Below are 26,968 nucleotides of genomic sequence, written 5' to 3' on the forward strand. Positions count from 1 at the left end.
TCTGCATAGTTGTCCAACATCAACTAACCAGAAGGCTCACAAGGAGTGACCCCTCCCAAACAGAAAAAGACTATGTCAGTGCAGTCTCTGCACAGGCTGGGGGCAGCAATCCCTCTGTGCCAGGGACCAGCCTCAGGCAAAATGTAGTGTCAGGGTTCCTGAAAGGATGAGATGGCGTGGCGAATACGAATGATCTGAAACTTAGGGACTGGGGGAAAGGGAATGAGAAGACACCGACACTTGGTGAGGTGTTAGTATCTTCTGCCCGAAAGGCTCAGCAGATTATTTATACGTTTTTTGCAAGCATTGAGATTACATTATCAAGTTCATAGAAACAAAGCAGAAACAATTAGCACATCTCTTTTTTGTGCTCTCAGCAAGAAGGCAATAAAAAACTAAGTCTTACACTAAAATTCATTGTTTCAGCTAAACAATAACCTAACACAATTGATAGTCACCAGAACATTCCCATCAGCTAAAGCTTAAGCAAATAAAGAAATTTTTCTTATTCTCATGGCCTTCACACCAGGGGCCGGCTGCTACTCAGCTATCAGAACTTTCTCTACCTAGAAACTTCTTAACTCAAATAGTTTCATTTAAAAACTTTCCCAAGAAACTGCAAGGGAAGGCAAAAAAGAACTTACAATAATAGTTGTCTTGTAATGCTTGTCAGGCATGTTTAATAAACCATCTCCCATTGTCAAGTGGGCCAAATTGTTTAATAATTAGTTTTTAAGAGATAATTTTCCGTGCCGTTTATTTACTGTATATTGATGTATATAATGTAGTGCCTGATGAACCTTTTGGGAAATTTTTCTCCTTTTATTACCAAGAACAAAAAGTGAAGGGATGTTAGATCTTCAGCCCCACGGTGTGAGGCACAAGGAATCTTTGGCCCCACGGTGTGAGGCCCTTTAACTTCGGCCCCACGGTGTGAGGCCCTTTGACTTCACTGCTTGCCAGTAGTTTATCTGGCTGGGGCTACAAGTCCTCCTGCAGCACCTCTGCCCACCTGTGACTATGCAGGTGCATCTTTTCACCAATTCTCTTCTCTGCAGGGCAGCAGCCTCCTGCCTGGCCATGACCTGCATCATGCCTGCACTTCTCTTCATTGACCTCTCTCAGCTCTCTTCAAGGCCACTCGCCTGCAACCATGCAGGCCTCTCTCAGCAAACCTGCCCCTTTCGGGGGGCAGCTCTTCCTGCCCGCTTGAGTCTATGCAAGTGTCCTTTACTCTTCCACCCCTTGTCTAATAAATCTGCTCTTTAAATATAACTACTGTCTCTGTCTTGTGGAGAAACTCGCCTGGGGAATCTTCGTGTGTCGCTGAAACGGGAACTCTGGTGAAACCTTTCCCAGAGTGAACCCGAGGACCCCGCACTCCAAACCCACTGACTCCAAAAACTCCATCATTAGCATACCATAGGTTATTAATATTCTTTTTAAAACATTTATTTATTTATTTATTTATGCATACAAGAACTGGGTTACAGGCCAGAGGTGTGGCGGGTGAGAGGATTCACCAAAGACAGAGTGGGGAGCAGAACAGGAAGAACTACAGAAATACACTGCTGAGGGGAGCAGCAGGTGAGACAGGAGAGGTCTGCTATGCCATGTGGGTTGCTCCCTAGCCAGGGATTGAACTGGTGCTGCTGCAGCTACAGGCCACTTCATAGTGCTGACGCTTAACCCCTTGCGCCACCAGGGAGGCCCCAGATTATTTATATTCTAAAGTAAAGAAGCAATAACCTCTTTTAAAAAGGTTTTATTCTAGTAAAGTAAATATTTAAAGCTGTAACCCACATAACAAAATTATGCATGGGATCCTAATAATTTGTGAGACTGAACAGAGTTTCTGAAAGAAAAATGTTTGAGCCTTGCGGACCCAGTCCCTGGGCCTAGACTCAGGGACACGGTGTGACAAAGGTCTCGGAGCAGGAGAGGAGGGGGCGGCAAAGTCCCAGGTCTCGGGGTGTGGCTGCCTGGGTCTCAGTCCCCAGCGCGGGGTGCCGGGCTGGAAGGTGACTGCTGGGGATTCGCCCTCTCCCCTAGTTCCACCTCTGGGCTCCCAGCCTGGGCGGGTCCTCCTGCCTGGATACTGGTGACTCACCCCGGGGCTCACTCCCCATTGCCTGGAGGTCTCCGGAGCAGCCAATCAACAGCCCCGCGGCTCCCGCTCCAAAGCCCTCGCCCGCCCGCCGGGACTCCGTCTCCCCAGCCCGGGCGGAGTCGCGTCCTGGGGGATGGGGGCGCAGCCCTCCTGCTCCTGCTCGCGGGGACCATGGCCCCGAGGGAGATCCGGGCGGGTGAGTGCCGGTCGGGAGGGGACAGGGCGCTCCCAGAGGCGGGAGCGAGGGCGTGGGCGGGCGTGGGAGAGGCGCGACCTCGCGCCGCCCTAGTTGTCCCCCCACGTCGGCCCCACCCATCCTGGCCCCGTTCCGTCCCCCCGAGACCCCAGCTTCCTCTGGCCCCCCGAGTCCCGGCCATGTTCGTTCCGCAGCCGCTTTTCACTCTCACTTGTCGTTCACCCACTTTCTGTCCCGTGGGCGCCCCCCGGGACTTGAGCCCCCAAAGGGGAGAAGAAGAGGCCGGGTCTCCCCTCCCGCCCCCAGGCCCCGCTCCCTGAGGATTTTCTCCACCGCGATGTCCCGGCCGGCCCCGGGAGCCCCGCTTCATCTCCTGGGCTCCGTGGACTACACGCAGTTCGACCGCCTCGACAGCGACTCTCCGGGCGGAGCTTGGAGCCGCGGGCGCCCTGGGCGGGCAGCGGGGGCGGGAGGAGCAGGAGGAGCGGGACGGGAGACGCGGGTCACAAGGGACGGGGCACTGTGGTTCTGAGCGCACTGGACGCCCTGCGCGGCCTCCACAACCAGAGCGAGACCGGGGAGCTGGTGCGGGTCTGGGCCGGGCAGCACCCCCATCCCTACGGACTGGGGGCTGGGGGGTCGCTCAGGGTCTCCCCTCCAGACTTCTCTGCACCCTGCCCGGGAACAGCCCGTGGGATGCTCACCCCGTTTCATTCTGTTTAGTTTATTCAGGGCGGGAGGTCGGGTGACCGCGGGGTGACCGCGGGGTGACGCGGGCGGGGACAGGTCTCACCCCTTCCTGAACACGTACAGCTGCGACATGGGGCCCGAGGGGTGCCTCCTCCGCGCGTACAGACAGGTCGCCTCCGAGGGCGCTGATTACCTGGCCCTGAACGGGGACCTGCGCTCCTGGACCGCGGTGGACACGGCTGCTCATATCACCCGGCGCGAGTGGGGGGCCCGGGGTGAGGCAGAGAAGATCAGGAACTATGCGGAGGGCAGGTGCTTGAGGGGGCTGCGCACATGCCTGGAGCACGGGGAGGAGACTCTGCAGTGCACGGGTAAGAGGGGCCTGGAGGCCTCCCGGTCCTCCCCTGCCTGGAGTCACTGCGGGAAATGAGTCCTCTCTCTAGTCCCGAGGGGCGACTCCCCTGGGCTTCATGTTCTGCACCAGAGAGACTCCCAGAGACTCCGGCTTCTCCTGAAGGACAGTGAAGGGATCCCGTCTCCCTGAGAAAGACAGACAGTCCCTGACATCACATGTCACCGGGTCCTTTGGACCAGGGGCCTGTTGGAGAACCACGAGTTTCTCTCTCAGTCTTGTTTCTGGTCTGAGAACATTGTCAGTGATGTGATTCCTGCTTTTCTGTGTCGTTCACCTTCCACCCAGGTCAGGAATAAAAAGTCTGTGTTCCACTCCCTCCGCTTCATCCTACCCTGGGTTTTCACCCTCGTTCTAGAACTTTCTAAGGAATAGGAGAATCTCACAGATTCCCCCAGATTAGCCTGTTTTTTTACATTTTATGCTTCTTCCTGCGACACCGGTTGTCTTGTCCATTGTGAGGACGGTCTCATGAGGATTCTTCAGTGTCCATGGAGGAAACGCAAGGTGAATTTTCACATTTACCGCCTCATATCCCCCAAAGACACGCATGACCCACCATCCCTCCATTGACCATGAGGTGACCCTGAGGTGCTGGACCCTGGAGTTCTACCCTGCGAACATCACCCTGCCCTGGCAGCGAGATGGCGAGGACCTGACCCAGGAGATCGAGCTGGTGGAGACCAGGCCTGGGGGAGATGGAAACTTCCAGAAGTGGGCAGCTGTGGTGGTGCCTTCTGGAGAGGAGCAGAGATACACGTGCCACGTGCAGCATGAAGGTCTGTTGGAGCCCCAAGTCCTGAGATGGGGTGAGAAGGAGGATGTGGGCACTGAGGCTGTTCTGAGGGCCATCAGGAGCCCTTCTGGAGCCCTTCAGAGGGTCAGGATAAGGTCTGGGGCTCAGGGTATGATCTTCCCTTCCCTACCAGTGCCCCCTCCTCAGTCCTTCATCCCTACTTCAGGCATCATTGCTGGCCTGGTTCTCCTTGGAGCTGTGCTCACTGGAGCTGCGATGGCTGCAGCTGTGATGTGGAGGAAGAACTCAGGTTTGGAAGGGAGTGGGGGATCTTGTCCACTGGGGGCTTTCACGTCCCAGGGAGAACTTGCCCTGCCTGGTTAATGGGAAGTACCATCCACACACACGTGTGTTGCCCAGGGGGCATTTTGTCCAGTCCCCGCTCACCTCCTTTCTTCATTTTTCCCAGTCCTGACCTGGGTCTTTACTCACAGTTCTGGAAACTTCCTTGTTCTGTCTCCTCATCACTTCCCAGCATCCCTCTCCCTGGCTGGCTCCTGCCTCCCCAGGCTGCCTCCCCTGCAGATACAATGGGGAACAGAGAGAGGACCTTGGAGACGTGGAGCATCTTTTTGCTACACAAATGGTCACCATTTGACCCTTTCAAATTCTCATTTCAAAAAGACAAAAGGTGGTTTTACAGTCTAAGTTGGAACATAAGTAATCAAATTCTAGGTGACACCTTTAGGTTGGCAATGAAAATTCTCCTGTGGAAATTTTATTAGTGAAACTCACAAGTTATTTTTGTTTTTTCTGTACTTATCTTTGTCATTATCCTCACTCACAGTTGAAAAATTCTTTTCAGATGGACAAGTTATGGTGTAGAGGAAAGCTCATATGGACATACACAATAAAATTAAAGTCTGGCGTGTAGGTCAAGCACTCCTGTGTATTAGTGTACAAAAGAAACTAAGTTATTATCTGCAATTCCCACAAGCCCATATTTATTAAATGTACTTTTCTTGCTGGCTGGACTTAATAGACTTTTGAGGATTCATCTAGAACTGTTATGTCCATATACTTCACTAAATTTTTGCAGTGGTCCATTTTTAGATTGATCTGTACATGGACTATCTTAATTCTGCAAACTTATCCTTAGTCTATAATTATATCTTAAATTTGTATTCTCTTCACTTTATTATTGCTTTACTATGAGTTAAGTTAGGAATCATTGAATTTCTATTATTTCTAATCAGTCCTTCTTTTATTATATCTGAATGGCTTTAGTTTTCCTTTATATATGTCTTGCATAACAAGGTATTTCAGACAACTTAATAAGAACCATAAAAATGTTATCATTTTACCACACCAATTCTATATGTCTTTAAATTTGGAATAGTAACAACTCCAATTTCTCTGTCCTACATTTGGTTTGCTAAGCTGTGATAAATACCATCAGTCAACATGTATTGTCTCCAACCTTGCCAGAGTGTCTTCAGCCCCACTTGTCAATCCTTTCAAGAGTTTCTTGGCATTCCTCTTTCATTCTGCAATAAAGTAACATAATAGGTAATACTAGGATGGTTTCCATGCCCTGTGTCTTATATCCACAATATATAGGAGAATTTAGCCTATACTAAATGAATGCACAGATTTTCCAAAATTAATGCTTTTCTCAAAGTTTCCAGTTTTTCTCCAAGTAATATCAATTTCAGCAGAGAAAAATAAGATATTTCAAATATAATACCTCACAAGTTGATAACATCTTTTTTCTCACAATATACTGTTTTGATATTGTACAATTTTATTTAAATTTTGAAATCACCCTAATTTAAATGATGAAAACCCTTCTTATAAAACAAATACTATTACTTGCACATTCTACTCAGAAAGTTGACCATCAACTCTTAAGTAACAGTTCCGATTTTATATAGTTAGGACAGGGCAAAATGACATTTGCTATAGCATAAAATCCAAGTTTTATGACAGAATTCTAAATTTTAATCATCATAAGTTTTTTTAATTCACCCATTTTGTAAGTTATCTTTTAAGGGCAGAAAAATTTCAAGTTTAAAATTTTTTGCAACCTTCATGCAATTACAACTATGATTTTTACACATGGATCTTTACTCAATTTGAATATGTATATTATAAAGTGGATTTTTTTTTCCTTTTCTATTATAGTTACCTGTCTCAGCACCATTCTTGGAAAAATCCTTGTTCTCCTCACAAATGTAAAATGCTAAGTCCCAATACATTAATGAAGCTTTTCATATATGCATAAATGTAGTTTCTTTATTGCTTCATTTATTAATTTGTATATTCTTATATTAACCTCCTACCATTGTAATTATTACACTTTACAATATTTATATGCAGGAGGATGTGATTCCAGATATTACTAGCCCTCCTCAATATTTCTTGGCAATTAAAATATGCAAAAACTAATTATTGAATTGAAATGTGTAAAGGTCATATGGGAGATCTTGTAGCAGTAGGGATAATAAAGAATATTATTTTTCCTAAATTTAGAATCTATAAAAATCTCCTGGATTTCAAGATTCAAATTAAATTTGAATCATCAAAGATTCAAGTTTAATTTATTCTTATTAAATCACGGAATTTTAGATATGAAAGGACTTAAAAATCATCTGTTTTAACTCATTTATTTTTTTCTGAAAAGACTGAGATCTAGAGAGGTAATTTGCAAAATTCCACACATTGAGTGGCAGAACATGTATAAAATTATATCCATTAAGTGTGCAAAACTGAAAAAAAAATTATCCCTAATTTTCACATTTAAGTCAGCTTTGATTTTTCCTGATTCCAGAATACATTAACCAAAAAAAAAAAAAAAGAATGATAGTTCAGAGTACAAGCAAAAGATGACAATGGTAGTCAGTGAATTCAGAAATACATCATTAAAATAGTTTAATATGTATTTGAATAATTTAATATGAATTTAAAATTATAAAATGGAAAATAAGAATTCTTCTACTGAAGAAAGAATTAAGTTAGACATAAAAAAATAAGGGAGCAAAAATGCAGTGTGAACTTGAGGGTCCAAAATAATAAATGAGAGAAAAGAAAATGAGACAAAATAAAATTTTGAGCAATATTTTTGGCATCTACTGTGTCCAAAGGAGAGGTTGTAAGAATAAAAAGTCAAGGGCCTCCCTGTTGGCTCAGGGGTTAAGTCTCAGCACTATGAAGTTAATAGCCGCCACTGCAGCACAAATTCAATCCCTGGCCAGGGAGCTGACTGACCCACATGGTTCTGCAGACCTCTCCTCTCTTGCCTGCTGCTCCCCTCAGCAGTGTATTTCAGTCAATCTACCTGTTGTGTTCCCCACTCTGTCTCTGGTGAGTCCTCTCACCAACCCCACATCTTTGGCCTGCATTCCAGCTCTTGTATGCATAAATAAATAAAATAAATCTTAAAAAAAAAGCCAAGCAGAGAAAAAATAGTCAGGAACTTTGATTAGAGTAGGCTTTCTGACATTCTTAATAGACTAGGATATAAGCTTTTGTATTTATGTCCATGCATGAAGGATAACAGCCTGGCATTTAACTTGCAATTCCCAAAGTACAATATTCTACAAGTTAAGATGAATTGAAATTAGACAACTCATCTCAAATACTGAAGCCCAGCTTAGAATCAGCTCAAGTTCTGAAAAAAATAAAGATTATATTTCTCTGTTTGGCCAGAGTAAAAATAATTGCCCCTATAGGAAGATAGCTTTAAAATCATCTCTTTAAATTTTAATGTAAATATACGGATTCAAATAACAACCCAAATATGCAAAAAAACAATGTCATATAATGGCAGTATTACTACTAATATAATAGAGATAATAGAAAGAGACATCCACTGAAGATTCAGAGGTGTAATTAGATGTGCATGTAATTAATCATTAAGAAAATGAAAGAATTATGGATATTTTGCCATAAACAAAATTATGGAAAATAATCCTAATGCAAGAATTGTAATAATTCAACAGAAGTAATAAACACATCATTTTAATAGCAAAACAGATATAATATAACAAAATATTATATTTTATTTTATTTTTTGCATTTTTATTTTATATATTTCTTACATCATTTTTCATTTTGCATAATATATGTATTTTCATCTTGATTATAGTCCACATACAATTCCCACCCCTCTTGTTTTGATCCTACTCCCTTCTCTCCCCCGTAGCATGTCCTTGGTTTATAGTTGCTTGTTGATTTTGATTTTGATTTTATTATAATTGGTCTTTTTCCTGGTCCCTTATTTAGGTTCTCTAAATTCCTGCTATGAGCGAAACCATCCAGTATTTTTCTTTTACTTTCTGGCTTATTTCACTGAGCATGATCCCTTCCCTCTACATCCATGTTGTGCAAATTGCATGAGTTTATCTTTTCTGATTGCTACAAAGAGCTGAGGAGACTCAACAAAAACAAAGTAAATAGGGTCTCCCCTGGTGGCAAAGCTTTTGAGCGCTGGGCGGCAAAGCTGCCTGCAGCCTCTGCAGTGTCACTTCGATCCCCAGCTCCCGGGGATGGTCCTACATGGCATGACAGACCTCTCCTGCCATGCTGGCTGCTCCCCTCAGCAGTGTATTTTGTCAGTCTGCCCGTTCTGCTCCCCACTTTGGCTCTGGTGAATTCTCTCACCCTCCCACGCTTCTGACTGTACCCAGAGCTTGTATACATAAATAAATAGATAAATAGATAAATAAATAAATAAATCTTGGGGGGGATATAAATAACCCAGTCAAAAAATGGTCAGAAGAGTTAAAAATAAACTTCTCCAAAGAGGAAATGCAAATGGCCAACAGGCATATGAAAAAATGTTCAATATCACTTGTAATCAGGGAAATGAAAATCAAAACTACAATGAGATACCATCTTACACCAGTGAGAATGACACATATTAAAGACAAAAACAAAAACTAGCAACAACAAATGTTGGGGAGGATGTGAAGAAAAAGGAACTCTCCTGTATTGCTGGTGTAAGTGCAAACTGGTCCAACCACTATGGAAATCTGTCTGGAGGTTCCTCAGTCTGCTAAAGATGGAGCTCCCATATGATCCAGCAATTCCACTCCTAGATATTTACCCAAAGGACACAGAAACATTAATTCATAAGGGAACCTGCACCCCTATGTTTATTGCAGCACTATTTACAATCGGTAAACTATGGAAACAACCCAAATGCCGAAAAATAGATGACTGGATCAAGAAGATGTGCTACATATGCACAATGGAAAACTTTAGATTTTAACTAGAAAATTGAGTAAAACATTCTGATAGATGTGAAGAAAATGATTCAAAGGTTATATGATGATCAAGAGATCATAATATTCATCAAAAATATAACTTGTCTTCAATTTGTATCTCAGAAATAAAGCAAACAAGAATAAAACAGAGTTACTAATTGATGAAATAGAGGGGGGTAATTTTCTAAAATTGAGATATATCACTTAAACAACAGATTTAAGAAATTGTACAATTCTGGCAGGATGAATTCAATGGAACCATGATAATCTATATGTGTACTCTGCTTAACATAAACATTTAAAAAAATAACAAGCAGACAACAATAAATTATATGTAAGCTTCAATGAGAAAAAATTGGCTAAGCTGACTTTTCAACACAATGAACAGAAAATAGAAAAAAAAAGAATGGAATGAAAACTTAAAGGAGTAATTGAATTAACTTCTGGTCAAAAATTATTTTTTCTGTCAAACATCCCCCAAAGATGAATTCATAATAGAAATCATGCTTATAAAATGGCAGGAAGAATACTGTCTCAAGTGAAAGAATGCAGTTATAGGAAGGAAAGAGAAAGCGGGAATATAAATGACTACAGAAAGTAAAAATTACATCTTGTGTTTATAGATTCACAATAAATACAGCAAAAAGTGCAGAAAATGGGTAAACAAGGACAAAAACAATGCCTTTGTGTTATTGTGTGAGATATAATCTACTAGGAAGATATAACAGTAGATATAACAGGAATATATAACATATGAATCTCAGTACCTCTAATTACAGCTAGTTATATCTCCTAAACTAACATCAATATCTATACATTTTTAAAAAGCAACATGGTATATGAGAAAGGGGCAAATCTATAATTCTAGTGGGAGATGTTGATATACCTCTTGGTAACTTAAAAATATCGTGAGGAAGATGAATATTTAGCATGATTAATAAAATAATAATAGAAAGATCGGGTCTTTGATAAAAAGAGAAAGAAGTGTGGGCCTCCCCGGTTGCGCAGCAGTTGAGCGCTGGGCTGCAAAGCTGCCCACAGCCTCTGCAGCGCCGGTTCGATCCCCAGCCACTAGGCGAGGGTCCCACATGGCATGCAGATCTCTCCTGCCGCCTGCTGCTCCCCTCAGCAGTGTATTTCATCAGTCTGCCTGTTCTGTTCCTCGTTCTCACCCTCCCGTGCTTCTGACTGTACCCAGTGCTTATACAAATAAATAAATAAATCTTAAAAAAAATAAGAAGTGGAAGATGAGTTTTATTTTGAAAACATGTTTACAGTATATTTTAATTGTGGGTATTCCGTGCAACAAAGATTACAGAATCAGAACTGCATTTAGACCTCTAAACTCTGGAATAGCAGCAGTTATCTGATGATCTTTCTCCCTATGTTTATCTCTGACTCACTAAAGGGTAACCGTTCATGGAAACTATACCCTTTACCTAAAAGCAATTTTCTCAACATTTCCCCATTTGGTTTTGGATAATAGACCACTATTCCTACTCCTACGCTCCTCTACAGATAAGTGAGAGAAAACATTATCCTTCTAATGATCATTAAAGAGTTTCATTATTTATTTAGTTTTTATTTATTTATTTATGCACAGAAGAATTGAGGTGTAAACCAGAGGTGTGGGGGTGTGAGAGGATTCACCAGCTGCAGAGTGTCGAGCCCAAGAAGCGGGTTGAATGAAATAGACTGCCGAGGGGAGCCTCAGGTGAGACAGGAGAGGTCTTCTAAGCCTGTGGGTTAGCAGCCTGGCCTCAGATTGAAGTTAAGCAGTATAGGTGGTAGTGCTGAGACTTAACCCCTAGGCTGCAAGGGACCTAGTGATCTTTAAATTTCACTACAACAGAACTTTATAGATTTCTTTTCCATATTATTTGAAAAAAGTTGATAAGTTTGCTATCTGTTTTTATGTCCTTTTATTGTTTTCAACACTAGCAGTGATAAATTTAATGACTTGCTTTTCATACTGATTTATTGTCACAATTAAGTCTTTTTAAACTTTAACACAAATTTTATAAAATTAGCCAGAAGTCATATTTTGTATTTTATATGCATATATATGTGTGAAAAGAATATAATTTAAGGATTTTGAGCTAATTTACTTCATCCTTGGTAATAATTAATTTCAAAGCACAACAATATTTAAATAGGAAGCATTATTACCTGATTAAGATGAGAGCAATATTTTTATAATGTGGAGAATGCCAATTTTGATAGCTATTTCATGTTTCCAAATGCAGATGTGAAATAGAGGAATTAAACTTCCATATTTTTGCTACTGAAAGATAAGAGAAAAAATAAAAAGTATAAAGAGCATGTTCTGCATTTAATTATAAGAAGCAAAGACACAAAGGATACAATTTTCGAGGCTCAAATATTGAAAAAATGTGTTATCTAAATACGTAAATGGTAGAAGAGATCATATAGGGTTATTCCATTACCAGCAAAATTGAAGAAACTTAACCTGATAGGACTTTGAACTAGAATACATCTGGATCCAGATAATTTACAATAAATACACTCTAAAGCATTATCATAGCAAAGGAAATGTCAAAGACAAATACAAATTAAAAAAAAGGCACAATTAACTCATGGAAACCAGTACACAAAGAACCCAGTAAAAGTAACATCAGATTGGAACTGGAGAAACTCTGACTAGACAGACAGAAGGTTGACCCTGACTTAACCCACATATATGTAAACATTCAGAATCATTAAAATGTGTTTAATATGATAGCTTCCTATAGACTCTGGAAGAGAATCTTTAATTTTCTCAGGAAAATTCAACACAATTTGGTTCCTTAGATATAACAGAATTTAAGAAAGTCTAAAATTCAACTATAATAAAAATACTAATATAAGAGAAGGGATGACAAAAGAGGCAGATAGGGCCTCCCTGGTAGTGCAGACGGTTGAGCGCCGTGCTGTGAAGCTAGCCCACAGCCTCTGCAGTGCCGGTTCGATCCCACTTGGTGCAGCAGGCCTCTCCTGTCTTGCCCACTGCTCCCCTCAGAGATGTATTTCATCAGTCTGCCTGTTCTGTTCCCTGCTCTGTCTCAGGTGAATCCTCTCACCCTCCCACACATCTGGCCTGTACCCTGGTTCTTGTATAAATAAATAAATAAATCTTTAAATATATATATATATATATATATCTTTAAAAAAAGAGGCAGATAAAATATACATAAATAATACTGGAAATTGAAAAGAAGGCATACCAAAAAAGCAGGAGGAACAGTAGTAAATAAATTATATTAGAAATTATAAAGAACATGTACTGAGAAAGTGAAACATCAGGAATTAAATTTCATAGGAGAATACTATTAAAATCTCACTGCCAATAAATAATGTTAGAATTAAATGGACAGATACTTTGAAATAGATAATTTAATAAAACTAATTAAAGAATAAACAGAGGGCCTCCCCTGGTGGCTCAGCAGTTGAGCACAGGGCTATGAAGCTGCCCACAGCTTCTGCAGCACCTGTTGGATCCCCAGGCACCAGCGAGGGTCCCACATGGCGCACAGACCTCTCCTGCCGTGCCCGCTACTCCCCTCAGCAGTGTACTTCAGTCTGCCTGCTCTGCTCCCCGCTCTGGCTCTGGTGAATTCTCTCACCCTCCCGCACTTCTGACTCTACCCACTGCTTGTATAAATAAATAAATAAATAAATAAATCTTTTAAAAAAAAGAATAAACAGAAAATATAAATCATAGATAATCACTCTATAATTGAACTTATATTTAATTTTTCTTACAGTGGAGAAAGCAAGTCTAAATAGTTTTACAGGTGAGTTCAAGAGAATATCCATGTAATTTATGCTTACATTCTTATACAGAATTGATTTTAAAAATCTCATTTATTTAATAAGTCTTATTTTTTTAAGATTTATTTATTTATTTATACAAGAACCGGGGTACAGGCCAGATATGCGGGAGGGTGAGAGGATTCACCAGAGACAGATCAGGGAACAGAACAGGCAGACTGACGAAATACACTGCTGAGAGGAGCAGTTGGTACGACAGGAGTGGTCTGCCATGCCATGTGGGACCCTCGCTGGCCCGCCAAGATCCAACCCACACTGCAGAGGCTGCAGACAGCTTCACAGTGCTGTGCTCAACCTGCTGCGCTCAATGTGCTGCTCCACCGGGGAAGCCCTGATAAGTCTTATTTTTTTTAAGATTTATTTATTTATGCATACAAGAACTGAGGTACAGGCCAGGTGTGTGGGAGGTGGGAGGATTCACCAGAGACAGAGTGGGGAACAGGACAGACAGATTGACTAAAATACACTGGTAAGGGGAGCAGTGGACCAGGAGAGGTCTGCTGCACCATGTGGGTCACTGGCAAGGGATCAAACTAGTGCTGCAATGACTGTGGATAGCTTCATAGTGCTGCATCTTAACACTTTGTGCCACCAGGGAGGCCCATATTTAATAAGTCTTATATTACCTTGATAGCAAAATCCAATAAGGATTTTGAAGTGATGGAAATATTGGACAATATTAAAAGTGAAATATGAAAAATAGGGATATGTTCTAATTTTGTGTTATATTTAGCATTATAATAATCATCACTATAATTCACCTCATTAGCATGTTATAAAGGATATATTATATAATTCATGATTCATAATATCATTGAAATAGATAAAGAAAAAATTCATGACATCATGTATGAACTATTCAATGTAAAATTCCCTAGTATTCTTAGTATAATTCCCGAGAAAAATTCAGTAACTTCCTAAATGCTATAAATAATACTAAACAAATATAATTTCCTTGCTAGAAATATTTCTTTTAGATCAGAAAAACAAAAAGACTATCATATTTTGTTAAAAATGATCTTTTGCTCATCTAAGGCAACACAAGAAGAAACAACTGAAAAGAAAACAATTATTATTAATGAATTACATGAATATTTATATATTAGTGAAGGGGTTCAGTAACTTCATTATTAAGTTTTATAGAATAACACATCTTTGTGTTTCTGCATATATTGCTTACATTTTCATATATTTTCAAATATGAAATATTTCATAGACTTTGTTATTCCACAGGAATCTGTTTTTATGTTATTCCAAAATTTAAGATTTACAAAAGTGCTGTGGAATTTATACAAAGCAAGAACAAAATAGAAGCAGAAAATACAGCAAAGCAGTAATGATTTTGAATTGCTAAGAGTTTAAATTTAGAAGCTTAAATTTGTGTACAGTTTATTTCCAATCCTTTATTTTTAATTCTCATTCATTTCATTTTTCTTTCTGATTTTGCCTCCTGAGTGAATATACTGAGTTCCTTTATACTTTTCAGTATGCTGTGCTCAGCTGATGTCTAATCCTGCTGATGTCTCTGGGCTAATAGATACAGCATTTGGCGCATGGACATCAATAGACACAAAGTACACTGCCAGCACCAGCAGCTTGTACAATCTGTGCTTGGAAATTTATATTGATCATAATTACTGCTCCACCTGTATTAAATAAAGCTCTTCTACCCTTATGGTAGATGTGGCTTCCCAAAGTGTCTGTGTAAATAAATGTGAAACAAAAATGAACTTTTCAATATATAGTTAGTGGACTGCCAACTGATTGTTTGATTTTATAAAATATATAGCAAGTATTACTGTTAATATGTTAGATGTCTTGTGTGTGTGGTTATCAAAAGTTCAAGATTTGTATTTTGGGTGGATCTATAAAGATATATCTGTAATAAGATTTTTTTAAGACTTTTACTTATTTATTTTTGCATAGATGAACTGGGGTGCAGACCAGAGGTGGGGGTGGGTGGGTGTTAGGATTCACCAGAGGCAGAGGGGGCAGCAGAACAGGTGGATCTACTGAAATACACTGCTAAGAGGACCAGCAGGTGAAACAAAGATCTGCTGTGTCATGTGGGCTAGCTCCTTGGCTGGGGACTGGAGATAGAACTCAGGCCATCTGGGATGCTGTGGTGGTAGAGCTGATACTTAAGCCCCAGACCACCAAGGAGGACCTGTAGTAAGTTCTGAAGAGCAAACTCCCCTGCGGCCAGAACCAGCTGCAAGAAAGAGTGCCAAACCACTGCAGAAATCTTCTGCCTTCCCTCCCACCACATTGCCCATGCAGGGTGGCTATTTACCTGCAGGGGAGCAAGAGAGCAGCCCCAGGAAGATCCAAGTTACCGCACTGCTGCTGAAGACACACCAGCTAGAGGCAAGGGAGATGATCCGGAGTCACGTTCCTATCTGCCCCAGTCATCTTTGCATTGAAAAGTGACCAGTCATATGAAGACAGGATCCCCAACCTAGTTCTCAAGTCCACATTGACATTGTCTCAATTTCAATGGTGGAGGGTGACTAGGACCACTTCCATGATCAAAAAACAACAGACAATTATTGTTCTCCAGCAGCAGGAACAGGAAAGGGGCCTGAGGAAGCCACTGAGAGCACTGGCACCCAGGAGTCCTACACATCTGGGGTCACAGAAGGGGAGTGAAGGCCGGCATCTCAGGGAAAGCACAGATGTTTGCAGATCCCATCTCTGAAATTCAGGAAAGGAGCAGGGGGGAACCAAGAACAGATGAGACCTCAGCTCATATATTAACATTTGAGTCCAGGGAACCAGCTCTGCCGAGAGTCAAGGAGTCATCAGGGAATGAAGGCTGCAGCTGTGAATAGACGCCTAGGTTGTTTCTTATTTCTTTACTTTTAAATTTTTGGAAAATGCTGTGTTTCTAAAATGTAGTAAATTTTGTGGTAGGCCCAAACATAGTGATAAGTCCCCAAATTATTTATAGGGATCCATATTCAATGACCAATCACTATTTATTAAGCATAACATTTATTTCCAAAAATCAAGATGCTATAGGGCCTCCCTGGTGGCGCAGGTGGTTGAGTGCTGCACTGTGAAGCTGTCCACAGCCTGTGAAGCACAGGTTCGATCCCAGCGGGCTGGGGAGAATCCCACATGCTGTGCAGACCTCTCCTGCCATGCCCGCTGCTCCCCTCAGCAGTCTGTCTGTTCTGTTCCCCGCTCTGTCTCTGGTGAATCTTCTCACCCTCCCGCACATCTGGCCTGTACCCCGGTTCTTGTATAAAAATAAATAAATCTTAAAAAAAAAAATAAGATGCTATAAAAAATATTTAAAACGTGCTGGTGTGCCCCTGTGCATGCTCCATATTTAAAGAAGGAAAAAAGCAGAAATTTTTACCTATTTTGTTTTCTGTGTAAAGATTCAAAAATAACTTATTTGAAAATATAAGGAAATTTTAAATCATGGTATGTCCCATATTTACTTATTTTATCATCATAACTTAAGGAAGGATATTTTCCAGCAAATACAAGTAGTGTCATTGGTGGAACTCAGCGCAAACTTCGGGTGTTAGACCTCATCCACAATTCCTGGCTTGGAAAATTTATTTATTTTATGCATACAAGTAGGTCAGAAAATAGCCAGATGACATGGGAAATATAAGAATACAAAGCTAAAAAAAAAAAAAAAGAAAAGTTAAAATAAAATTGTAACATGTAGTAACAGTTATAAAATAACAAATAATTACTTTTTAAAATATAACAGAAAATAAGACAGTTTGAACAATGTTTCATTCCACAACTTGCCATCCTCTTAGAGATTGAGGGACCAGCCATATTTATATTGATTCTTCTTCCTGGTGCTCTCATTCCTGTCTTCCCCCGACTCTGTTCTTGAACTATCTAAAATGAACTCATCCTTCAAGTCAAATAATTATCTTTTTTCCATTATTATTTCACTGACACCCCCATCAAAATTCACAATAAATTCAATGCCTCCCTTTTAGCTTTCATAACTTTCTGTATTTTCACTATACATCCCATCATGTATTCAATGTCTGAAATTACACTGTTAGACTTTTCCAAACGGATGTAAGTTTCCTTAAAATAATAAACAACATAATCATTGCCTATTCTCTTTTGATACATAATGGACACTCACAGAATGCTAATTCATTTGTTTTTCCAAAGCTGTACATACAACTCTAGTCCTCTCTATACTCTCAGCAAGGGATTTAGTTTGTTTTTTTTTTTTTTCAGATTTATTTATTTATTTATAGAAGCACTGGGTACAGTCAGAAACCCAGGAGGGTGAGAGGATTTACCAGAGACAGAGCAGGGAACAGAACAGGCAAGACTGACAAAATACACTGCTGAGGGGAGCAGCGGGTGTGGCAGGAGAGGTCTGTCGCTCCATGTGGGACCCTCGCCAGCGGCTGGGAATCAAACTGGTGCTACAGAGGCTGCGGGCAGCTTCACAGCCCAGCGCTCAACTGCTGCTCCACCAGGGAATGCCCAGGATTTAGTTTTTAAAAGTAAATGGTAGATATTGTTGATGATCTTATCTTTACAAAGCTTTGGAAGGAATGTGAAAATTCTTCACAATCTATGTCTAGAAAACATATTCATAGTCAACATGTATCAAGGAGTTAACAGAGATAGCATTGGAATTTTTGCTCATAATAAATACTTTATTCCCAATTTTTTACAGAAATGAGCATATGCATCAATTACTTATATCACTTATATCAACTGCTTAACTAGTTTTACCAAGGTAGGGGAAAAGATTTAAAGGCGCTTTTTTTTTCTTTACTTCCTTTTCTCTTTTTTTCTCTTTCTAGCTCTCTTTTTTTTTTTTTAATTGAGGAAACATTGGCTTACTAACTGTAAACGATCCACAGATATAGGATCACACTCCTTCAGTATATGTTACTATATACACCTGCGACCAAGGTACCCATCTCCTCCACTATCCTCCATTGGGCCCCCTTCACACTTGGTTCTCTACCACACACCTTCACCTCTGGTAGTCTCAAATTTACAGTCATATTTTTAGGGTTTTTTTTTTTTTTTTTTGGTTTGGTTCTTTCTTAACTTTTGTACTGTTCCTCTATATTTCATATATGAGTGAAACCATCCAATACTTTTCTCCTTTTGACTTACTTCATTTAACATAATCCTCGTCAGTTCTACATATATTGTCATAAATGGTAGGAATTCATCTTTAATTTTATTCACTCACCTATCCTTAGGAACTTTAGTTGAACCATAATTTTAAACCCAGAAGGAATTTCCAAGGGTAGACAAAAATACAGAAATCAAGAGAGAGTTTTGTTGAACTTGTCTTTCTTTCCACATTGATTGTCCATTAAGATAAACGATAACTATCATTTAAATAAATACATTATGCAGGCTTCCCAATTTTCACATAATTATCTTTTTAAAATTGTATCTATCTTTACTGGAACAAATCACAAGACGAGGTACTTTATCACGGAGGGTAGGGAATTCTAAAGGGTTTCTTGGTAAAACTTCAGGAGGTAGTTTTGAGGGGAATTTTGTAGAGATTGACAGTCACTTGATTTTTAAAATGAAATTATCAATTCTTATATATGATTTCTGTGTTGATATTTTTAGTGGGTGATGTACTCTATTCTAGTTGCACAGTGTGTCAAAATAATAATATGATTAGGGCCTCCCTGGTGGTGCAAACGATTAAGCACCGTACTATCAAGCAATCTGCAGCCTCCGAAGCACGAGTTTGATCCCCGGCCGGCCAGGGAACAGCCCACAAGGTGTGGCAGACCTCTCCTGACTCACCCACTGCTCTCCTCAGCAGTGTACTTTGGTCAATCTGCCTGTTCTGTTTCCCACTGTCTCTGGTGAATCCTCTCACCCCCCACATCTCTGGCCCCCAGCGCTTATATGCACAAATAAATAAATTTTAAAAAGAATAATATAATTAACAGAGTTGCAGTGTTATGAGTTGAAGTGTCTGTATTTGGGCTCATAGTGAAATACTAATATACTAAAGCTTAAAATGTTCTACAAGAAGGTCCCATAGATTGTAATAGTGGTAAGAAATTTTTACATAGCTTTGATGATATAAATAATATATGCCATTGAAATTTAGGTCCTAACATAGTATTTTTCCTCATACAGTGAGGTACGAAGTTTGTAATTCCATTTACTACCTTTTGGTTTCAAACCCCTACTGCTAAGAAGCAAACAGGCAGGTAGCACTGACATTATATATACCCATTATTAGTCTTTTCTTGGCAAATTTACTCCCAACCTAACAGGAATTACGACTAGAGCCACTTAGTTTTTATAAGAATGCAAGCATTTTTTAATGTGTGCTAATGTTCTCAAGATTAGATTTTTGCATAAGCAATTTTTGTTCAGATGGAAACACTTGAAACATAATCACTATTAATAATATATTAGCAATTAAAATAAAACTTTGGTCAGAAAATTAAAAAGGAACTCATTTATTATATTGTGACTATAACATTATTTTCAGGGTAGGCAATATATTTCATTCTGGAAGAACCCCAACTACTTCGCTCAATTTCCATGATATACAAAAAGCATCCTAAAATATAAACATCCATTGTACAGAAAAGAAAGTAACGGTTTAGTTTATTCTAATTAGATTCAGAAGATTTGGATGGAGAAAATTATATTTGCCTCACAGGAATTATAAGGAATTTACTGAGGAAAATGGCAATTAATGAAGCTGAACTCAAGCCAATGCCTTAAGTTATCGAGTTGAAAAATATTGTGATCTCTTCATTGTTTCCACGGTTTTCCTGATTTTGTATCATCATACACATGGGGTGTGTAGATTAGGAGCTATCTTTATAAGTGTCAGACCTAAATTACACTTGTAAACTTTGTAGTTGGCCAGGAACTTCTCATTTATGCAGAAACAACTTTGCAATTATTTGTTACACAAACCTATTGAGAGCACTAGCCTGCTCGCTTGTGTGAACATTTTGCTGAACAGCTGCTTTGGCTTTAAAATTTGGACTTTCCAAGTGCTGTTTAAAATACCAACAGAAAACGTGGAAGGTACTATAAAGAATATTTACTTAAATGTCATCATTTCTAACTCGGAGTTTATAGTTTTTTTTTTTAATCTTTAAAATTAAGGGAATGGATACCAGACTCAGAAACCGATAATGAAAATTACCTAGAAACATTTGACTTCGTAGTATTTAAAACCATGTGAAAAGAAATGTGCGTATTTGTGTATCTATATAACCATCAATCTCTCTTTCTCTCTATATATATATAGAGAGAGATATAATATAGGTATATATTATATCTATATATAGACATATATATATACACAGACATAGAGTGAAAACTGGAAAATAGTAACATTTGTAAGTTAAAAGGATTATAAATTACACAAATCAAATAACAAATAGGTTGCAAACTAGTAAGCTCCTCTGTAATACACAAGTATGAAAATATTTATATAAAATAATATTTTAGACTTTGAATTACAAGCAATTTTAAAAAGGAGCATAATGTACATTGATTAAATGGCAAAAACGCACAGCTTACAAACAGTATTGAGGGTGCATTTTTATAATTGTCAAATATTTCCACACTGGATTACTTAGTAAATAAGTTATACATAAGTAGTTTTAGTATGATATCATCTAAATGTGGATACTAAAACACTGTGTCTGTGCTAAAATATAAGTATATTAATCAGAACTTGGAAATAATAATTTGAAATAAAATAATTCTCATAATTCAACGTTTTATTATAATTTCCATTCCTTATTTATGCTATGTGCCAGTTACCAGCAAATATGTGGCAAATTGCTACCATGTAGTGTCTTAAATCCAGCTTCACTTATCTTTTCACAGTTCTGTAGGTCAGGAGGGTGGGGGGTGTGAGGCTAGGTTATCTGCTTGGAACCTCTGAAGTCTGAAATCCAGATCCTGGACAGTTAGGGTTTTCATCTAGGAGTTCAGGGGAAGAATCTCCTTACAACTTAAGGTATTTTTCCAAATAACTCACTGCCTTCCAGCCTTTCACTTGCAGATGCCAGACAGGTACCCTTACCTCCTAGAGCTGCTCTCACATCCTTGTTCTATGCCCTCCTCAACCTCAGAAACAGAGAATCTTTCTCACAGGGAATTTATCTCATGCTTTCAATCGCTCTGCTTTCCTCTGGCATGTCAGGGAAAAAAAAAACTCCTTTTAAAGGTCTCACTTAATTAAGTTAGTGCAACCTGGATAATATATTTCCCTTGCAATCAATTGATTAGAAAATTAAATTACATCCTGAGGTCCTCGTCTCAGAACGTAATCATGGGAGCAATCTTAGGGGTTAGAAGTTATGGGAACCATCTCCAGATTCTACTCACAAGCTCTAGTCCATCCTCATCTCATTTCAGGACTCAGGGATCCAGCCTACAAGAAGAGCAACTGAGACATTCTTTTCCAGTTATACCTAGAAAAGAAAAGGCAAAACCACAATGTTCAACAGCTTTTGCTCAGGAAAGGTATACATCATGTCTCCTCAGCTGCTGTAGGCCAAAGCAAGTCATATGGACCAACACGGTGTCCATGGGCAGAGGCACGGAATTTTCACAGAAGGAACTACAGGAACTACAGAAACGAGGCACCTGTGGATAGCTTTACTCATAAAGGCAGGAGGGCAGGGCAGTACTTGGGAATAACACTTCAATCTAACAGGCCCATGCAGAGAATGACATATAAATATGCAATTAAAATAGTTCAGTAGTTAGACCAGAATGGGCCCAATATGATTTTTATTGTGTTTGTTAATATAGCAAATATATAATATATTTCATTATTTAAAATTATTAAATATATATTGAATTACAGGATTCTCATTATTGAGAAAAATAATTTGAAAGATTATGAAATATGAGTTAACAAGTTAGGAACTTTCCAAATCTGTACTGTAGAGAGAAAAATTTAGTCAAGGAGTTGTGTCTTCTTATTTATAAAGAGTATTTATAAACCTTAATTTGTTCTTAAAATATTTTAAAATCTATTTTTTTATTTTTTAAAGATTTATTTATTTATGCATACAAGAACTGCGGTACAGGCCAGAGGTGTGGGAGGGTGAGAGGATACACCAGAGACAGAGTGAGGAACCAAACAGGCAGATTGACTGAAATACACTGTTGAGGGGAGCAGCGGGCGAGTCAGGAGAGGTCTGCTGCACCATGTGGAATGCTCCCTGGCCAGCCGGGGATTGAACTCATGCTGCAGTGACTGTGAATAGCTTCATAGGTTGTGTCTTAACCCCCTGAGCCACCAGGGAAGCCCTAAAATATATTTTTTAAATTAAAACTTTGATCAATGTGATCCAGTTATTGATATTATCTATATATAAATTACACATCAATATATTTTATTATCTATTTTTTATTTATAGGAGAACTGAGGCTGAGTTATTTTTTTAATGAAAAGTTCATGGCCAGCACTGGAAAACAGGTTTGTTGGGCTACACCCTTCTGAAATTGCATGATGCCTCTCACTTCTACACAAATTAATAACATCAGACATTTATGGACACTTACTACATTTTGTACACTTTGTACTAAATATTCAGAACATTCATTTAAAGTTTGTCCCCCCCCTCCACTGTATTTTCACATCATACTTGGATTATGACATGTTATCTTTAGTAGTAAATAAGTAGGAGTGAGAACTTAAAATTAACAATATTTTTCTTTTTCACTTAAATTATAATTTGAATAAAAGATTGAAGTATCATCAAATTATAAACATGAATGTATTTATAAGAAGCAAGAAAAACTAACTATTATACTCTAACAGATTCATACATACCTGTCATCCATTACGAGGTGGATGCTGTATTGCCTGCTTTTGCATCTTCTTGCCACTAGTGCTATGTTGGACAGACATTCAAATTAGATTATTTGAGGATTATATATGCATACATGCATATATAGCAATATCTAGCTAGCTAGCTTTGAGGATACCTTCTGTTTCTGTTGTGCTAAAGAACTATGATTATTACATAGTCCAAAATATCAATTTGATGGACATCTTTGTAGTCACTTGAGAAACATAACCATGCTCATTTTCGACCAAACTTCACGTGTGTTGTTTCTGCTTATGATGCTAATGATGTTTAAAATTGAATTGATTCAGGGTTACAACTTGGTTAGAATAAGCGGATTATATTGACAGAGGTGTGTGTGTGCGTGTGTGTGTGTGTGTGTGCGCTTGTGATGAAGAGACAGAGAGAGAAAAAGTGAGAGAGAGAGAGACCGAGTTGTATTCTTCTTTGTAAAACAAAGAAGAAACGTCTCCACCTACTAGGTTAAGCTGATTTGGAGGACATTAGACAGCAAATATTAAAATTAGTAAAGAACCAAAATATTAGCATTCAGAGATCTTAAATTAGAAGTAGTCCGCTGGTCGATGGTGACAAAATGCCTATTTAACACAGCATGTAGGCCCTTCTAGGATGCTCTACCTGGCTTTAATCTTGCTATGACCCTCACTCCCTCATCATCAGTTAACTTAGACATTTCTACATCTTAGAAAATATCAAGGACTCACAATTTATTCTGATAACACTTTCTAAGTGGAAATACTAGTTCTCCTAATTGTGTTTTGCATCTCTCTTAATATCATTTATTTATTTATTCAAAAGTAAATATTTATGGTGTCAATACTGAATACATGATTCTATTATCCTTTACTTCTGACAATATCTAAGCTCCTCTCAGCCTCCTTTACAGTATTTCAAGAATATGGACACAGAGGATATTTGGGGAAGGCTAAGCCATTTCCTTCACCCATTTACATTTAATGAATAGAGAGAGAATATTAAAAAAAAATTAGCAATGTCGGGCCTCCCCGGTGGCGCAGCGGTTGAGCGCTGGGTTGCGAAGCTGCCCGCGGCCTCTGCGGCGCAGGTTCGATCCCCGGCTGCTCCCAGGCCACTGGAGGAGGGTCCCACATGGCGCGCAGACCTCTCCTGCCGCCCGCTGCTCCCCTCAGCAGTGTACTTCGGTCCTTCTGTCTGCTCTGCTCCCCGCTCTGGCTCTGGTGAATTCTCTCACCCTCCCACGCTTCTGACTGTACCCAGTGCATGTATAAACAAAACAAACAAACAAACCAGCAAACAAATAAAGCATGCCTCTATAAAAAAAAAAAAAAAAAAAAATTAGCAATGTCTAGGTAATTTATAAAGGTATTATTTAGTCAAGTATTTATTTTCACTTATATAAGAATAAGACCAGAAACAAAAATACTTAAAATACATAGAAAAGATAACATTATTCTTGCAGTTTTGCTTTTTTCATTCTTTGGAGAGCATTTACTATATGATGGAAAGCCATGATAGCATCTGGCTTCTTGGCAAGATCCAAATACAACTGGCAACCCAGAGATACTGAACGACTGACAGATGGTTCAGATTCTATGGATGAGCTTTCCATCTCAAGTCATCTACCATAGGCCCTGTTCTTTATATTGCATGCATTTAAATTTTAACATAAGATAAAGCCATGACTTACATATATAGTATGCATTTATGTGATTATCTATTATGTAAATCTGAGATTTGCATATCCATCTACCTATATAGCTATACACACATAATTTTCATCTTTCTGGTAATGTAATTAGTTCTGTTTGCCTATAATCTCTTTTGTGTCTCTATACTTTAAACTATTTTTAAAGTATGGTGTCTTTTTGATTAACCACTGATGACTATAGTACATATTCTCCACAATGGTTAATGCCTTTGTCTTACAGTAAAAGTTTACTGTAGGGCTACATTTTTCCCAAAAATATTATGTGTCATATTCTTCCAAAGACCATGGATTTGTATATTCTAAAAAGTAAATAAGAGTCCAAATCCCTGGGCCAAGATAAGATTGTGACCTTTTTGCATGTACGCCATGTGGAAATCACCACAGGAACAGACTGCTGAACTAAAGACAAACAAACAGAGCTGGCTTGTTGCCTTCTCATAAATCTGAACTTGTGGTCAGTGGGTACCTGCCAAGTCATCGTGGATATTCAGGCAGCCCTTGTGGCAAGCTGTGGAGAATGGGAAGATGTTCTACTTTAATACTATTCAAAGTTTCATTCATTAGAATACATAATATTTAAAGATACACTAAAACAAGCCACTTTATATAAATCTAGAAGGTGAAAATGCCTTATAGAAAATTCTAAACAGCATCAATTTTTTTGTTTTATATTGCCATGGAGATTTTAAAATATTTGGTTTATATTTTTAGTATATTTATTAAATTTTTATACCATTCCTTATCAATTTACTTCAGATATAATTTCTGTGATGTCAAGATATATATCTATATAGATATACACATATATGCATGCATGCATACATACATACATACATACATACATTTTTTGATTTTTGCTAACTAATGAAATATAATTTTGCATTGAGACTTTTACATATATCTTCTCTTATTATGTGTAGCTGGTATGCAGATGGACCTATAAGACAGACTCTGCCTGTGTTAAAAATACAGTGTAATTTAATTTTAATTTAGAAAAAAAACATTTACGTTTGTCTTACTAAATCAACTTACTATTTTCCCAGGAGAGTTATATTTATGTCAATATGAGCAGGACTTGTAAATATAAATTAAATACTTGAACATATGTTAAGATATCCAGGTATGTAGGAACTTTACTTCTATGACTGGAAACATCAAAAATTAGTTTTTCATCAGACTAGTTAGCTCAGTGATTCATAGTCTTAATGGAACAGCACATGAATGGTCATTGACTTCATTTTGAAACAATTCACTCTGTTTACTGCTACTTATTCATAAGACTATAGAATTTAGTGCAGAGAAGAAGACCTGCCACAAATTTGCTCAGTAAACAATATATTTTTTTTATAATTAAATTTATTTATTTTTCTTTTTCTTTTAGTTTTTCTAACACCGTTTATTGAAGAAACTGTTCTTTCCTTGTTGATACCCAAAGTGAGTGAAGAAAGATTTACAAATATTTAGGTGTACCTTTTATATTTCTTTTAACAATGTCTTATCATTTTCATTGTGTGAGCCTTTTACCTCCTTTATTAAGATTTTTTAATAATAAATTTTATTTTTATATTCCCCATACAATTGCAACCCCCTTATTTTGACCCCAATCCCTCCCCTCCCGCCCCCTACCCCTCATAGAGTGTCTCTGGTTCATAGTTTTTTGTTGATTTTGATTTTCACTTTCTTATAGTTATTCATTTTCCTGGTCCCTTATTTAAGTTTTCTAGATTCCTGCTATGAGTGAGACCATCTCTTTAAAGTTAAGGCTTGGGGTCTCCCTGGTGGTACGAGGGGTTAAGACACAGCACTATGAAGCTATACACAGCCACTGCAGCAAGAGTTCGATCCCTGGCTGTGGAGGTGGCCCACATGGCACAGCAGACCTCTCCTGACTCCCCTGCTACTCCCCTCAGCAGTGTATTTCAGTCAATCTGCCTGTTCTGTTCCCCACTCTGTCTCTGGTGAATCCTCTCTCTCAGCCTCCACACCTCTGACCTGTACCTGTATTATGTTCTTGTATGCATAAATAAATACATCTTTAAAAAATTAAAAAATAAAGTTAAGGCTTGTTGGATAAATGATGGTTAGTGACTGATTTCTTTATTTTGATATTTTTGTCTTCCTGTCAATTTATATATAAATTTATATATAATTTTTTCTTCTTGCATTTAGATAGAAGACCTCCTTTCAA

The 26,968-nt window shown here is 38.7% G+C and overlaps 1 protein-coding gene across 1 annotated transcript in view; it reads left to right on the plus strand.

Annotated features, from left to right (window-relative positions):
* Window positions 1-3,126: 3,126 nt before the first annotated feature.
* Window positions 3,127-26,968, plus strand: part of LOC311176170 (vacuolar protein sorting-associated protein 54-like) — a gene marked incomplete at both ends in the record, with an annotated part of 92,474 nt that continues 68,632 nt past the window's right edge. The window contains 1 exon segment of the mRNA XM_084241478.1: window positions 3,127-3,308. Coding sequence (XP_084097604.1) covers window positions 3,127-3,308 — 182 coding nt within the window.

This window comes from Talpa europaea (genome assembly GCF_964194135.1).
Source record: "Talpa europaea genome assembly, chromosome: 8".
In the NCBI taxonomy this organism is placed as follows: Eukaryota; Metazoa; Chordata; class Mammalia; order Eulipotyphla; family Talpidae; genus Talpa; species Talpa europaea.